General features: G+C 41.9%; 1 protein-coding gene across 5 annotated transcripts in view; it reads left to right on the top strand.

The window, feature by feature from the left end:
- Positions 1-14,258, top strand: part of ehbp1 (EH domain binding protein 1) — a 161,719-nt gene that overhangs the window by 81,225 nt on the left and 66,236 nt on the right. For all 5 annotated transcript variants that reach the window (XM_039621737.1, XM_039621736.1, XM_039621735.1 and 2 more), the window contains 4 exons: positions 323-371; positions 9,582-10,400; positions 11,698-11,739; positions 12,895-13,041. In XM_039621737.1, the coding sequence (XP_039477671.1) occupies positions 323-371; positions 9,582-10,400; positions 11,698-11,739; positions 12,895-13,041 (1,057 nt within the window). The remainder of the gene's footprint in view (positions 1-322; positions 372-9,581; positions 10,401-11,697; positions 11,740-12,894; positions 13,042-14,258) is intronic.

The raw sequence follows: 14,258 nt of genomic DNA, 5'->3' as shown, positions 1-14,258 counted from the left end.
GAGACACTCAAAAGAACATCATATGGAAAACCTGCAGTCCCATCAAGAAGGCAGACATGAAGATAATTTTGTGTACATGTGTTTGTGTGTGTGTGGTTGTGCTTGTGTGCCTTTCCTCTCCGGTGTGTTATTTTTACATATTTTCCACTCTATTAGTTCTGTTGATTGCACTGCTATGAAATTGCATGTTACAGTTCTAATACCATTACATGTGACGCATATTTAAACATACCTTTTTCTCCACTATGTCTCTCTGTCTACCTTTTTTCTCTCTCTCTCTTTCTGCTCACCTCCTCTCCAACCCTCCCCACTGTTCTTTCAGAGACTACAAGTCGCTCAATCCTCAGGATATTAAAGAAAACAACAAAAAGGTAAGAGGCAGCCACCGCTGGGCCCTTCACACCACTTAGCTCCCTCCCATCCACATCTCCATTTGGCCTTATTTAGAGATCTGCCATTAATCCATGGATATTGTGTTTGGGATGGGTAGACACACATAGGAAGACAGTCAAATGCATGTACACACACAAATGACAGTTTTCATAAGATGTCCCCCCCCCCGCTGTGATGTGTGTACGTGAAGCACGACTTAGTCACCTGGCAGAGGTGAGAAAGTGTGTTCAGCTCAGCAGCATGCTGGGAGCTTACTAAACTACTTTAGCTACTTGTGTGTTTTTAATAAGAGAACATTTGTCTTGTTTTGCTTAGAGCAGTGGCTTTAAATGGTGTAAACAGGGATTTGGTGTCAGCCATACGTTTTTGTTTTCAGAGGTTCAAAATTAATGGGACAAACTAACAATTACATGTAAAGACTTTTAAATACTTGGATGAAAAAAACAAAACAATGTCTGCCTGAAATGTAAAACAGGGGTGTAGCACCATGGACATCAGCGAATGTTGTGTTTACTCCCTCGAGTTTCTCCCCCAGATCTTTACAGCAGCTGCCTGTAGCTACATGTTTGTGGGTATTTCTGCATTCAGGTTTTTACTTAATAATCGAAAAGCAATCGAAAACCATGCTCTCTTGGGTTTTGAATCAGATGACTGAGTCAGTTATTGAAGACTATCCCATTTCTATCCCATTGCTTTTGCAGTATGCTTTGAGTTATTATCCATTTGCGCGGTGAAGCGCTGTCTGGTCAGTTTTGCAGCATTTGGCTGAATCTAAGCAGAGTATAGCTCCGTACACTTCACTGTTAGTTTTTCTTTAGTTTAGTCTGCTGTGGTCTTTCAGGCCTTTTGGTGATGCTGAGCTGGTCAGTGCATTCACTCTTTTTAACAATGCAAATGATTTTTGATTTGTCCTCTTGTAAAGTTTTTGCTGTCTGTCTGAGGTTTATTTGGGTTTTACAGGCTAATGGTTGCTCACTTACACTAATATATCTTAGGATCTCATATTGACAATTAAATAAAAAATTACAGTGAAAACCTTCACAATTCAAATTCAGCACTTTGAATCAACAGCCTGCTTCATTTGTCTTGAAATAACAAGTGAGCAGGTCTCACCTGGCCATGAAATTGTTAATGTCAATTATTCCATTAATTTTGATCCTCTGAATATGGGGGGGGGTATAAATATGGTTGTCATTCTTAAACAGTTGTAAATTTATGTATATTATAAAACTCGCTGAATTAAAGCTCAAAGTCGCACTTGATTGTCTGATTTCCATCCCATGTGATTTTGTGCAGAAGCAAAACTGCAAAATGTATGTGTGAAAAGAAGAGTTTCATTCCTCTCCTCTTCTAACAAATTTTGACCCACACATAAAGCAGATGCACACACCTATTTTTCATTGTTGCCCTATGTCTTCATGTTTGCACATTCACTGTTAGGGTTGTTAAGGTTTTCCTTCCACACAGATCTACATTTTTTTTTTTTTTTTTTTTTGCCCACTGGCTCTTCGCCTCCACATTTACTTCTTCGCGCACTTCTGTATTTTTCCCGCACTTACTACACACACGCTGCACGCACCTGTATTCACACGGCACACCAGCGTCCCCTCTTCGGCCCCGAGGGCTACACAGAACGATATGCGTCGGGTTCCTGCAGCTTGATTTCCTCTTCTCATACACTCTCTGGCTGAGCGATAACCTCTGGTGGCCCTGTTAGGCATGAATGCTAGCCTGTTGACAATAACCACAGTGGAGGGAGAGGTAGAGACCCAATCCCATATCTGCTAACTGCCCCTCACCCCCCTCCAGGTGCTCAAGTAGCCCTGAAGAAATTGGCTAGATATAAGTAATATGGGAATATGCCGTAGAAGGTGATAGCTGGTGAATAGCTGCAGCACTGTAGCCGGCGTGCTGCGGCCAGCTTCTCTGTGGAGATCTACACCTGGTGCTCATGTATAGTGGCCAAAATGGAGATACAAGTAGATATTACCTACCACTTCCTGTTAATTCTCACGCAGCTCTCAAAAACCTGGGCCTATAATGTATGTATTTTTAGCTGCCATTGTTTCACACAATGCTGAGAGTGTTATAAGGGGTTAGACTCACGATACTGGCTAAACTAATAGAATGGATGATACCATTTCTCAATTGGGCCATTTAATATAATGTTTAACACCTTGCTGAATTTTTGCCATGAAGAATTAAATCTTTATCCCTTGAAAGCCTACTAGGAGTAAACCTTGAAGCTCTTTTTTTTTTAACTGAACCGTTTTTGTCATATTTCATGCCTGCTTATAGAACAGAAATGTTTCTGTTTGCATCAGAAATTAAGTGACGGTTGTCTCTGCCTGTGGAGCAACCCTTGGAAAAACCCAGAAAGTCTTCCAATGGTTGTCAAACCACCTTCTTATGGCGATATACTGAGGTGTCAAAACTCATCATTAGACCACAGAGGCGGTTGTCAAAAGCGTTGAGGCAGTCCAAACTAGTACCCAGCACCAGTGAACATTTCATCGAGAGATTTGACCCCATCGCTCCTAAATGTCATCCATAGCATAAAAGGGCGGTGATCATATTTACATATTTTATCACAAGACTTTGATCAGAAAGATCGCCTGTTAGCTTCATCATTTGTAGAAATACTTGGTTCAGGTGAATGTGCTGCCTGGAATGGAGGAAGACAGGACATGGAGTGACCGCCTGCTAGCTGTGAATTCACCTGACCATCTACTTTACTGTCTCATCAGCACAGTCTATTCATACAGATGTTGTTCAGACTTTATGCTGGGAATCTGGCAGTTTAATGTCTGACCCAAGTGAGCTGAACATTTGTTTTCACATGCACCTCTGTTCATATAAGGAAACTGCTTCAGACAGTAGATTCACATTTCAGAACAATGAGAGCAAGGCCCTCAGAAAAACAAAGCACTAAAATATCAAAGATAGCAGCAAGTGAAGATGGTGGAATTTATTTTTATTTTTCAGTCAAAGAAAATACTCCTGTAAGTTTTTGCTTCCTCCTGGATTGTGCTGAGTCAAATATTGGCATTGCATGCTGCTTTATTTTGGTTGCTAGATTAATTTAGCTTCAAAATCCAATCATGAACAAATGCTATGAGATGCAGTATCTGGAAGGTGTTGTATCACATCTCCAGCGTTGCTGCACAACTGTAAATGCAAGTGACTGATTGGATGTGAAAGCCAGGTGGTTCAGGAGAGCAGAAAGATAAGTACTGCACTGGGTGGTGTCATATAGCACCCTGAGGGTGTTTGAATAGAGAAAGTTGACCATCATAAAAAGAAAATGCTGACATGAGGCACAGTGGAAGAGAGCATAGTGTGGCAGATTAAGGACCCCAAAGCAGGAAAAACAATAAAAAATTGACTATGGGTGTTTAGAAAGAAAACGTTTTAAGAGGAAATCATAAATGTGTACAGATCTGAGTGAAAGAGACTGATGAAAAGAGAAGAACCTGTTCAGTCCTGATTCCTGATGAGTTATTGGAAAGTATAGAATTTACTGAATGGAGAACGGGAATAGAAATGTAGAGAAACGACGACTATCTCTGCTTTTCATGGGCAGTTGATAGACATGGCCCCCTCCTCTCACCGTCTATCTGTGAAAAGTGATTGCAATGAGCTCAGACTGTGCTGAATTATGACAGATAAGGGCAATCAATATTGGGGGTGGGTAGAAAAAAAGGAGAGAAAGTGAATAATTTAGAACATTCACAGCCTTTGAAATGATCTGTTATCAAACAGTGTGTGTTTGCATGTTAATTTGTAGAGGTTTTGTATGTTTTATGACTTTGGAGCATCGATATGTTTGGACCTTTTGCTTCTGTTGTGTCGTGTGTGTGTGTGTGTGTGTGTGTGTGTGTGTGTGTGTGTGTGTGTGTGTGTGTGTGTGTGTGTGTGTGTGTGTGTGTGTGTGTGTGTGTGTGTGTGTGTGTGTGTGTGTGTGTGTGTGTGTGTGTGTGTGTGTGTGTGTGTGTGTGTGTGTGTAATGAGGCCAAGGAGAAGTAATTTGTCATGCCATCTGATAGTGTAGCACCAAGCACCAGGCTAAATCGCCCTGAGCGCAACCATGAGGGGTTGGGCTGAAGGAAGGAGGTGCTGATGATTGACAGCGATAGATAGCTGTCAGTCAATGAGAGGGAGTGGAGGGGGAGCAGGGAGCAGCGGCCTGGGGCAGGCGGCGGTGACATTTAGTCCAGACCCAGAGCTTTGTCAGGAGGTTGATGGAAAGTGAGAAAACTAGATATTCTCCAAAATGTGTGATACTGTTACTGGCCCAAAAAATGCAACTCCCAGTGTTTGTTAAACAAAGAAGATCAAGTCTTTCCCGCTTCTTATACAGTTTCAAATGTTGAGAGCATAGTTTTGGGGCCTAATCTCTATAAAGAGATTCTGCATACACATATATATATATATGTAAAGGAAAAGATTTTTGGTCCTAGATGCTTTCTGTAGTAGTTAAGCTGGTGTACTGTTGGTCAGTTGTACTCTGGGTTTGGCTGTATCTGGTTAAACCTTGTGGAGAGCAAAAGAGGGATTGCATTTGTTGAAATAAGTCAACGATGCATATCAAACAACATAATTTAAATGCCATAAAAAATAAATTAATGAGAGAGATTATTTTAACCCTTTTACACTTGAAGTATGCTAAAATTATTTTTTTAAGGAATGGGGTCAGTGGGGTGAGTATTAACCTCTCACGTAGTTGATTACACAAACTAGATGAAAGACTACCATGAAGATGGAGCTTAATTCAACACCACCTTCTACTCCTTTGCGATGATACACTGCTGCATGTACTGCACAATACTGAGAGTGTTATAAACAAAGGGTTGGAGCAACTGTACTGGCTAAACTATATGGGGGAATGTATATCAGCAGGTGTCATACATAATGTATGCATTAGTGGGTGGGTATCACCAGGCATCCTGTGATATGTTATCACAGGACATAATACAATATTATTGTGATTTTTTTTAATTTTTTTTTATTGATTTTTTTTATTTTACAATGTGAGAGTGATTTTAATCAGTCCAAATTAGACTGTGACTGTTTCCAGAAAGGTTACTTCCTGTCAGGTGGCCTGTGTGATCAAAAGGGTTCATAAGTGTGCAACACACTCAAACTCTGGGAAACCATTTAGTCAACAGAAGTTGCAATTAGTTACAGAATGGGGAAAAATTCAATACAATCAGAGAACCACCAATTTTTTGTAGATACATGGAGATTGAGGTCCTGTATTTATTCATGTGACTGAGCTATTAGCATGTTCTGAATGAGGAGTTAGCTTTGTCAAGCTAAGTGTATCCAGAGTTGGATGGGGTTTTTTTCGGTGACCCAATTTAACATAAATTTGCTTGGCTAATATTATTAGGGTTGCTAGTATGTGTTCACATATATTTGTAGCAGGCCCTATGAACATACATACATACTCATACATACTTGTAGAATCATATAGAAGTGTTTTATTGTATTTTGTTTTTATCTTACTGTAATGATCGTAGTCTATTTATGTAAATGCAGTCATCACAGATACAGTAATTATTAACATCTGTATATTTTTAAAAGATTTATTATAAATCCCAAGTCCCAAGTATATAAGTTATTCAATTCATTATCCCTCTGCAAATGTGATGTTTACGTTCTGTTTCCATTTTTTTTTCACATTTCACTTATGACGTACATCGCCTGTATGTAACTTAACAGCCACCAAAATTTGTATCCAGTAGATTTTGTTTGTACTAAAAACAGAATGGAGAATTTAAAAAAGCGCCAAAGGCCCGTAAGATGGGATTTTGCTCTTTAGTAAAAATAAATACATACATAAATAAAAATAATAATAATGATATAGTTATGATAAGACTCATTGAAGCTTGATAATAGATTATTTTATTAAATTTCCTAGCCCAGCCATATCTCCTCAGCTCTTTTTAACACTTGTGGTTCTTCCTAAATGGAGCCACACTGTAGCACTTAATATTTGCTTTCATTGAGGGTCTTTACCTTACAATATAAAGTGCCTTAAAGCAAATATTGTTGTGATGTAGCACTATATAAATAAAACTGAATTAAAATTAAGATCTAATCAAACATTTGGACACATGTACACTTTTTTTTTACATTTTTGACCCCCATTAACTCTAAAATGGCAAACAAAATGCTAATATTGAAGCTTCAAACCAATGGGTGACATAAAGGTTGCTCAATCCATCTTTTTTACTCTTTATAACTGTTTCAGTCCACTATGAGTATGCTTGATTATGGTTATATTCACTGTTTTTAAAATTTAAAAGCTATACATGCATTTTAAAAGTTACTTTAAAAAGTTATTTTAAGAAAGAAATAAGTGAGAAAGAGGTACATTGTTAATTTTGGCATCTCTGTTTTGGTAGTTTTGTTGACAATTACAAAATATTGCCACTTTATTTTTTACTTTACTGGAGATGCTGTAGTTCTGTGTCACAGACTGCAGGCTACCACCACTGAACACCATCCCCTTAAAAACAACAGGCCTTTGCTCAGTAGTCATCATTGTCTCAGTACGATACGACCAATACTTTTCAAGCTGTAAGAGAAGATATAAGAAGAATAAAGCATGACACTGAGGTCGAAAAGACTGTAGCGCATGTCAAGACTAACATCGACCCTGAAACAAAACCCAGCTCGAGAGCCTCCCTCCCGTCCTCCTCCTCCTCCTCATGCAGCTCTCACTTTCTCCCACTCTCGCTCTTTTCTTTCTCTCATTCTTTCATTCTGTACCTATTGAGCAGCAAAGTTGTCGCTCTCTTTCACAGCCTACCCTGGGCAAGAGGGAAACAATGCAAGCACACTTTGCTCCCCTGAATACGTGTTAGAAACCCAATCAGGCCCTCTTATTTGTCATATTCTTTTCTCTTTTTTCTTTCACAGTCCTGTCAGGGAAAAGGGGCGGGGGGGGGGACTTAAACAGGCTCGCAGCAAAGGCAAACGCCTCTCTGTTCTCCCTTTTCTTTTTTCCCGCCGTCTCTTCTTTTCTTCCTGCTTTGTTTTTGTGTACATGCACTCACATGGACCTCATTTTCCTGTGTGAGTATACTTGTTCTACCCATGGTTACTTTTTTATCAATAGAAATGAACCAAACAGGTGAAAGTGGAAAAACAGTCCTTCTAACAATTGATTGTAAATTGAGAAACGTCTCAGGTATATGAACTCTGCAAAAGCATGCATACATACCATAGTTACATCGTAAACCATGTTCTTTTAACATCTCTTAATTAAATGCTTTAAATCGGTAAAAAAAAAAAAAAAAAAGTGCAATAGGCTTTGTAGCTTTCACAGAGTGATTAAAAAGTCACAATAAAGAGCTTTTAGGTGACAGCAGCTGCTTAGAGATCAACATTGAAGCCAAGGTCACTGATGAAGTCCCGATGCTACACATTTATGGAGCTGTGCAGGAGCATCAAGGAAGTAGCTGCTGTGATGTCAACAAGTGGTTGTGGTTGCCTCAAGTTAATCCCTTTGGTTTTTTGGGGGGGGGTTTTGTTGTGTTTTTTGACAACCAGAAGTTGCCTTTTTTTAGACGAACATATTGGTAGAAGACATCAAAGACACTGTGAGGTCCATCATGGTAGCTGTCATTAGCACAGATGGGTATAGCTGAAGTATAGGCATACCTGTCTGTGAAATTGGTCTTGCATTAAAACCAAATTCAGACTTTTGATTTTAATGCAACTGAAACACGTAAGTTATAAAATAAAAGTTTTTGTAAAGTGGGAAATTTGCTATAGAAAGACTGCGTTGTACCAGGGTGTAAAGATGCTTATATCTGTGACTGAAATTAGGCATTTTAACATGGGAGTCTACCTGGCTTTTGGGTCCAGCCTGCTGTTGTCATTAGAGAAACATCAGTTTTTTTCAGTCCTGCCCCCCCCCAGTAAAAACACCTCAGTATATATAGGACGTGGTTTGACAGCTTTGAGAGCAGTTTGGGAGTTGTTCCATGCATAGGCATTGTCACTACATAGGCACCTCTAACTACTGATACAGTATGATTTAATTCTGTAAGCAGGCCAAAAATATGACAGAGACCACACAATTCAGAAAAGAGCTTTGAGGGTTACTCCTAGTAGGCTTTCAAGGTGTAAAGAGTTAACCAACAGCTCACTAGTAGAAAGGCCCCATGTGAGAGTAGTGCAGGTGCACATTTTTATCCAGGGAACAACCCACTGGATTTTTTCCCACTAGTGAGAGTGGGTGTGAAGCAGACTATCTCCTGCTGTGTGCTACATGTGAGAAAACACAACTTTGGACCGTATCCCGACCTGCTTCTTATGATATTCTCCAGAATAAATGTCTCTAGAGGATAGTTTCACAAGAAATTGCAGACTGTGAAGAAGCAGGACAGAACTCAAAATGGTAAATGGTTAAGCAGGCTCTTCAAAACAAACTCTAGGATAGGAAAAAAAATTAAAACCATCAAGGAGGGTTTGGTGGAAGTCAGAGATGGGGGGGGAGGGTGATAGACTGAGCAGATCAACAGAGGCAGTGAAACAAACGGGTGCTGCAACAGGTTGGAATTAGATCAACACTATCAAGCAGGCCAGATACAAGCTGCGATACCTGAGAGAGATGGATGACGAGGTTGTGTGTGCGCAGGAATGGAGGTTGTGTGTTTGTGTGCTGTTAATCTATTTATTTACCTGTCATTGGCTGCGATAATGGTTTTCATCCCTTCTCTCTGTGTCTCTCTGTCTCAGTCTATCTTGTGATGGGGGATTGGTTTTTCGTGTGTCGCTTGATAATCACACCTGTATTTTCTCATCAGACTCTAATCAGACCAATTACACGCGTGACGGAGAGCGTGGGCATGTTGATGCAGGGGAGCGATAAGGACACACACATACACACTCACACACACTTCGGGATTAAGCTCTCTGTCTTGGGGTATCTACGTCCCTTATCGGGGACAACCATCCCTGATGTGGCCTGTCAGCAAGCATGCCAAAAGTGTCGCTCACGCACAAACACATGCGAACACACTTAGGTCATGTATGCAATGCACCAAATATAATCTGTCTAAAAAAGAAAGCATGCCTCTCCTGTCTCACTATTTACCCTTTGATCCCTCTCTGCCCTCGTTGTGATGAAGAATACTCTGAAAGTCTGTCCATTCTCATACTTGTTTCGATAGGCATATGACGGCTTCGCCAGCCTCGGCATCTCTCGTCTCCTGGAGCCATCCGATATGGTGCTGCTGGCCATTCCTGACAAACTAACAGTAATGACCTACCTGTATCAGATCCGGGCCCATTTCTCTGGCGAGGAGCTGAACGTGGTGCAGATAGAGGCCAACAGCAACCGTAGCACCTACAAAGTGGGTGACTTTGAGACTGATACAAATGCATCCATAGACCAGGACAAGTTCTACGCTGAACTGAACGATGTGCAGCACCGCAAGGCTGACTCTCAGGCTGCTGCTTCTGCCAGCGGTGCCACCACTGAATCTAACGGAGCTGAAGCTACTGAGGGAGAGGTGAAGGAGCAAGGTTTGAAGGCCGAGGTAGGAGCAGTTTCGGCCAGCTTGATGACTCCAGGGCCGTCGCAGTCTTCGCCTCCTGTCCCATCGCCACGCACAGTATTAGCTTCCACAGCAACAAACTCAACCCATGTGACGGCGTCAGGCTCTGAGGACAGGGGAAATCTACAGAAAGCAAACACTTTAGACCTTAGTGAATTACCACAGCGAGTGGAGAAGGAGATGGAGAAGGAAAGGCAAAACAAGAATGACCCGGGAGAGCAGAGAGGAGAGGGAGCTCCCGAACCAGCGTCTCCTACCAGGAGAGGAGCTCCTTTGTCCCACTCACCACCCCACACGAAACTGGGCTTCTCCTACAACAGGGATGCCGACCTCATCAAGAAAAAGAGGGCAAGCCTGCGTCACTCAGAGTCTGAGCCTGCATCAGACACCAGCTCTTCTCCAGTGAATCATACAGATGCCCCCGTCAAACAGGTAAATACACATGAAGCCTAACATTTTATACTTTATACTTTATTAACACACTGTAGTGTTTCCTGAATATTGTAAATATACGACCTTGGAAAGTAATCAACTAAATTACACACATCTAATTTTGAATCCAGCGCCTTAAAACACCTCTGGGTCAGTCTGCATGATCTGGACTAATTGTAACTGCTTAATGCAGGTATTAAGATTCTGACAGCGTTTACGTGCAGGTTCCTGCTTTCCCCCCTAAATGAATTGTGCTCATTTTTATCCTTGCACCCCTGAATTTGATTGAAACTTACACAGCTACATCAGTCAAAGACAGAGGATACGGTGAACATTCATTCCCTCCTGACGCTCACTAAGCTTCAAATCCCGACCTCGTTGATGCGGTTGCAGAGATGACCGTACTGAAACTCTCCCGTTCTGCATTAGATGTTGTCGTCACCTGTCTTGTAGCCGAGAACCAGACGCGTCTGGGCCGAGCCTTTAACACGTGGCGACTATGAAAGGCACTGGGAGAACCCCCTGCTTTGACATTTCATTATATTTTTCATTATATTTCTCATCCCTGCAGTTGATGGCAGTTGCACCGTGACTGCTCAGGCGTGGCGATGCTTTGCACAGAGCACACATCATCTCGTCTCTCACACACACCCTGTGACGCACACCTGTATCTGCGTGTGCGTGCACAATCACACTGAATGCACTGCTGCCTGCGTTGGTTAACCCCAGATTACTGCTTCTTGTTTACAAGTCGAAAGGTCACGGGGCAAGCGGGGGGCTATGACAGTCATGACATCCCATTTTGATCTGCTGTTATCTAGTTAGCAGGATGTATCCAGGCCAGATTTAACTCGTCGAAAGGATAAACATTTTTCAGTTATACAAGCAGCTGGGGTAATATTGCTAAATGTAAAAGCTCTGCTTACAATACACCCAGAATTACCTTGCAGATAAAATTCTGACTTCAGTGTGTGGTTTGCTTATTTGCCAAAGCCGTCATGCTCTCCACACAAATGGACCCAGACAGGGCTATGAGCCCAGGTGCCCCTCATAGAGTGCATATCATAGGGAACATACCTGCTCCTGGATTAGAAAAGCATAGGGCTGAATTAATCCCCCACTTGCTGCATGTCCAGTAAAGAAATGTGAAAGCCGCTGGTGTGATAGTTTGCTGCTGAAGATAAACACATCACTCACCATTCTAAACAAAATTATTGGTTTCATTCTTCTGGGGAAATACTTTTAAAATTAGGAGTGCCTCTTTGACCACTGCACTCATGTTTTATTTTCTTTTTAGGAGCCACCACCTGCCCCTGTGTCGAGCCCCCCAGCTGAGAAGGTGAGTATGGTTTAAAAGAAATGGATTGATTTGAAAATACAGGCAGATGTCCACACTCTCTCTAACTAGCAACAATCTTTTTATCTACAAAGTTTTAGTACTTTAGACCTTGATCAGCAAGTAGTTAATTATAAGGAGAAGCTACCTTACATAGGAAGTGGCCGCAGTCTTGAGCAATAGGGCAAAAACACGGACAGTTGGAGATCCAAAGGCTGAGTAGTCATTCCTGTTATACTTTTTTAAAGTCCACTTGAAGTCAACTGCCTGGGTCCATGCATAGGTGGTGTATTTTGATATAAATTCTTAGTGAACAAGTCCAGGCAGTCACAAAATCCAGGCAGGCCCGTTGGCATCAACATGGACCCCGTTGGGCTTCCCAGGTAGACCCTAGCGGACTCGTGGATGCAGAAAGTATAAAACCTCCTTTTATCTTCTGTGACTTATTACCCAGGTGCTATACTAGGTATGGGTACCAAAGATGATTTTATTTTTATATCATTAAGAAAGTTAGATTTAAAAAAGCTATATATTATTATAAAACATTCCATAATTTTTTCCTCTATCTGGCATGCATGCTTATGCCACATTGGCAACCACCAAAGAGAAAAATGGTTACTCCACCTTTGGTTGGCGAGTGATTGCTGGAGGCTGTCGCACTACAAACCTCTTTGCAGTTTGTTTGGCCACTAGCGGTTTTTGACGGTTGTCACTGGTTTGCGTGGAAGACACTGACTTTTAAAACATAAAAAGCAAAAGTTGCCCCATTTGAAACTTGTTAGTTTTAGTGGTAATGCACAACAAAGTTTCACTACCGCTCTGTGGTAGAGACAAGTTTGCAGACAAGTCGGCATCCTCCATGAAAACCAAAGTTGACCACGTCAATCTGCTAGCATCCAAAGAAATCACAAGATTTTTAGTTCAGCACCCTCTCTGCAACCAGTTTCACCTATGGGGAACCCGCAACCTCCAGCAATCACTCACCAATCAACCCTGGAGTATGCCAGGGGGTCACCGGTCTGTAGGTCTGTGTGACTGAGGCCTGGCTGAGGGAGCTTACCTTATTTATGGCACAATGTGATTACAACGAACCCTTCCCAGTCTCGGTTACAAAAGCTTTAGTTTCCTGAGTGTATTCTCTTTCTTTTCACATTGTAGAAGGTCCTCTCTCGTCAGGAGGAGTTGAAGGAGAGAGCCAGACTCCTCTTGGAGCAGGCCCGCAGAGATGCTGCAATGAAAGCCGGCAACAAATACATCTCCAACTCAGCTGCAGCTGCACCAAACAGAGCTACAGGTGTCTGTGATGTAAGTCCAAGCCTTCCTTTTTGTCTGTGTGGGATTGGAAGTGTTGGTGTTGTCCACTTAAAAGAATGAAATTGTCTCTGTTCTACCATCATTCTGGTAGAGTTTGATCTTCGTTTCATCTGCCCAAAGAATGTTTTTCCAAAACTCTGCTGGGGTTTCTTTTTTTTTAGATGTTTTTTTTACTGAGGTCCAATCTAGCCTGCCTGGTCTTAAAGCGTATGACTGGCTTGCACCTTGCAGTGAACCCTCTGTATTTACTTTCATGCAGTCTTCTTTTTATGGTAGACCTGGATATCGATAAATCTTCCTGGAGAGTGTTGTTCACTTGGTTGGCCGTTGTGAAGGGGTTTCTCTTCACCATGGAAATGATTCTGTGATCATCCACCACTGTTGTTTTCCATGGACATCCAGGTCTTTTTGCGTTGCTGAGTTCACCAGTGCTTTATTTCTTTCTCAGGACATACCAAACTGTCACTCCTAATATTGTAGCAGTTTCTCAGATGGGGTTTTTTCTGTTTTCGCAGCTTAAGAATAGCCTGTTTCACCTGCATGGAGAGCAAAATCTTCCAAATGCAAGCACCTCACGCAAAATCATCTCCAGGCTTTTTTTCTGCTTAACTGATAATGACATAACGAAGGAGTTTCGTCACTTGCACATGAAATAGCCTTTGAGTCAAAGTAGTCCAATTAAAAACAGAGTGGCACAACTCCTAAGAAAGCTGCATAAGGTCTGAATAAGGTCTGTGTAGTGGGTAAAAACTTGCTTGTTGTATGCCATCACGTCAGTGTGCAGGGAAAGCTAACAGGGTGACCCCACACCTCCCTAACCTCTTCAGTGCCCTCGTGTCACTTCCACAGTCTCTCTATTTGCTGCTCACTGCGCTTCCAACATGCTGGAAAAGCTTGTCCAAACTGTCTCATCCTCTGGCAGCCCACTTTGGTGAACACTTTAAGGAAAGGCTTTGAGAAGGAGAGAAGACTTTTCCTTATTAACTTCTGCTGAGACTCACTTACACTCTGCTCTGTGTCCTGAACATGTCAGTGTGGAAAGCTCAAATATGGATGGACTCCTCCGCTCTCTCCTCTCACCATAAACATGTCTCCCCCTCTCTCTCGTGCTCTCTCTCTCTACTTAGACTCTCTCTTTGGTCATCTTGACTCTGCACAATTTTTATGACATCCCCCACCAATTTTGCTGCCCCCTCACTTTCCCCTGA

Source organism: Oreochromis aureus, linkage group 13 (assembly GCF_013358895.1).
Source record: "Oreochromis aureus strain Israel breed Guangdong linkage group 13, ZZ_aureus, whole genome shotgun sequence".
NCBI lineage: Eukaryota > Metazoa > Chordata > Actinopteri > Cichliformes > Cichlidae > Oreochromis > Oreochromis aureus.
Note: the sequence above shows the minus strand (reverse complement) of the source record. Positions and strands in the feature narration are given on the sequence as shown.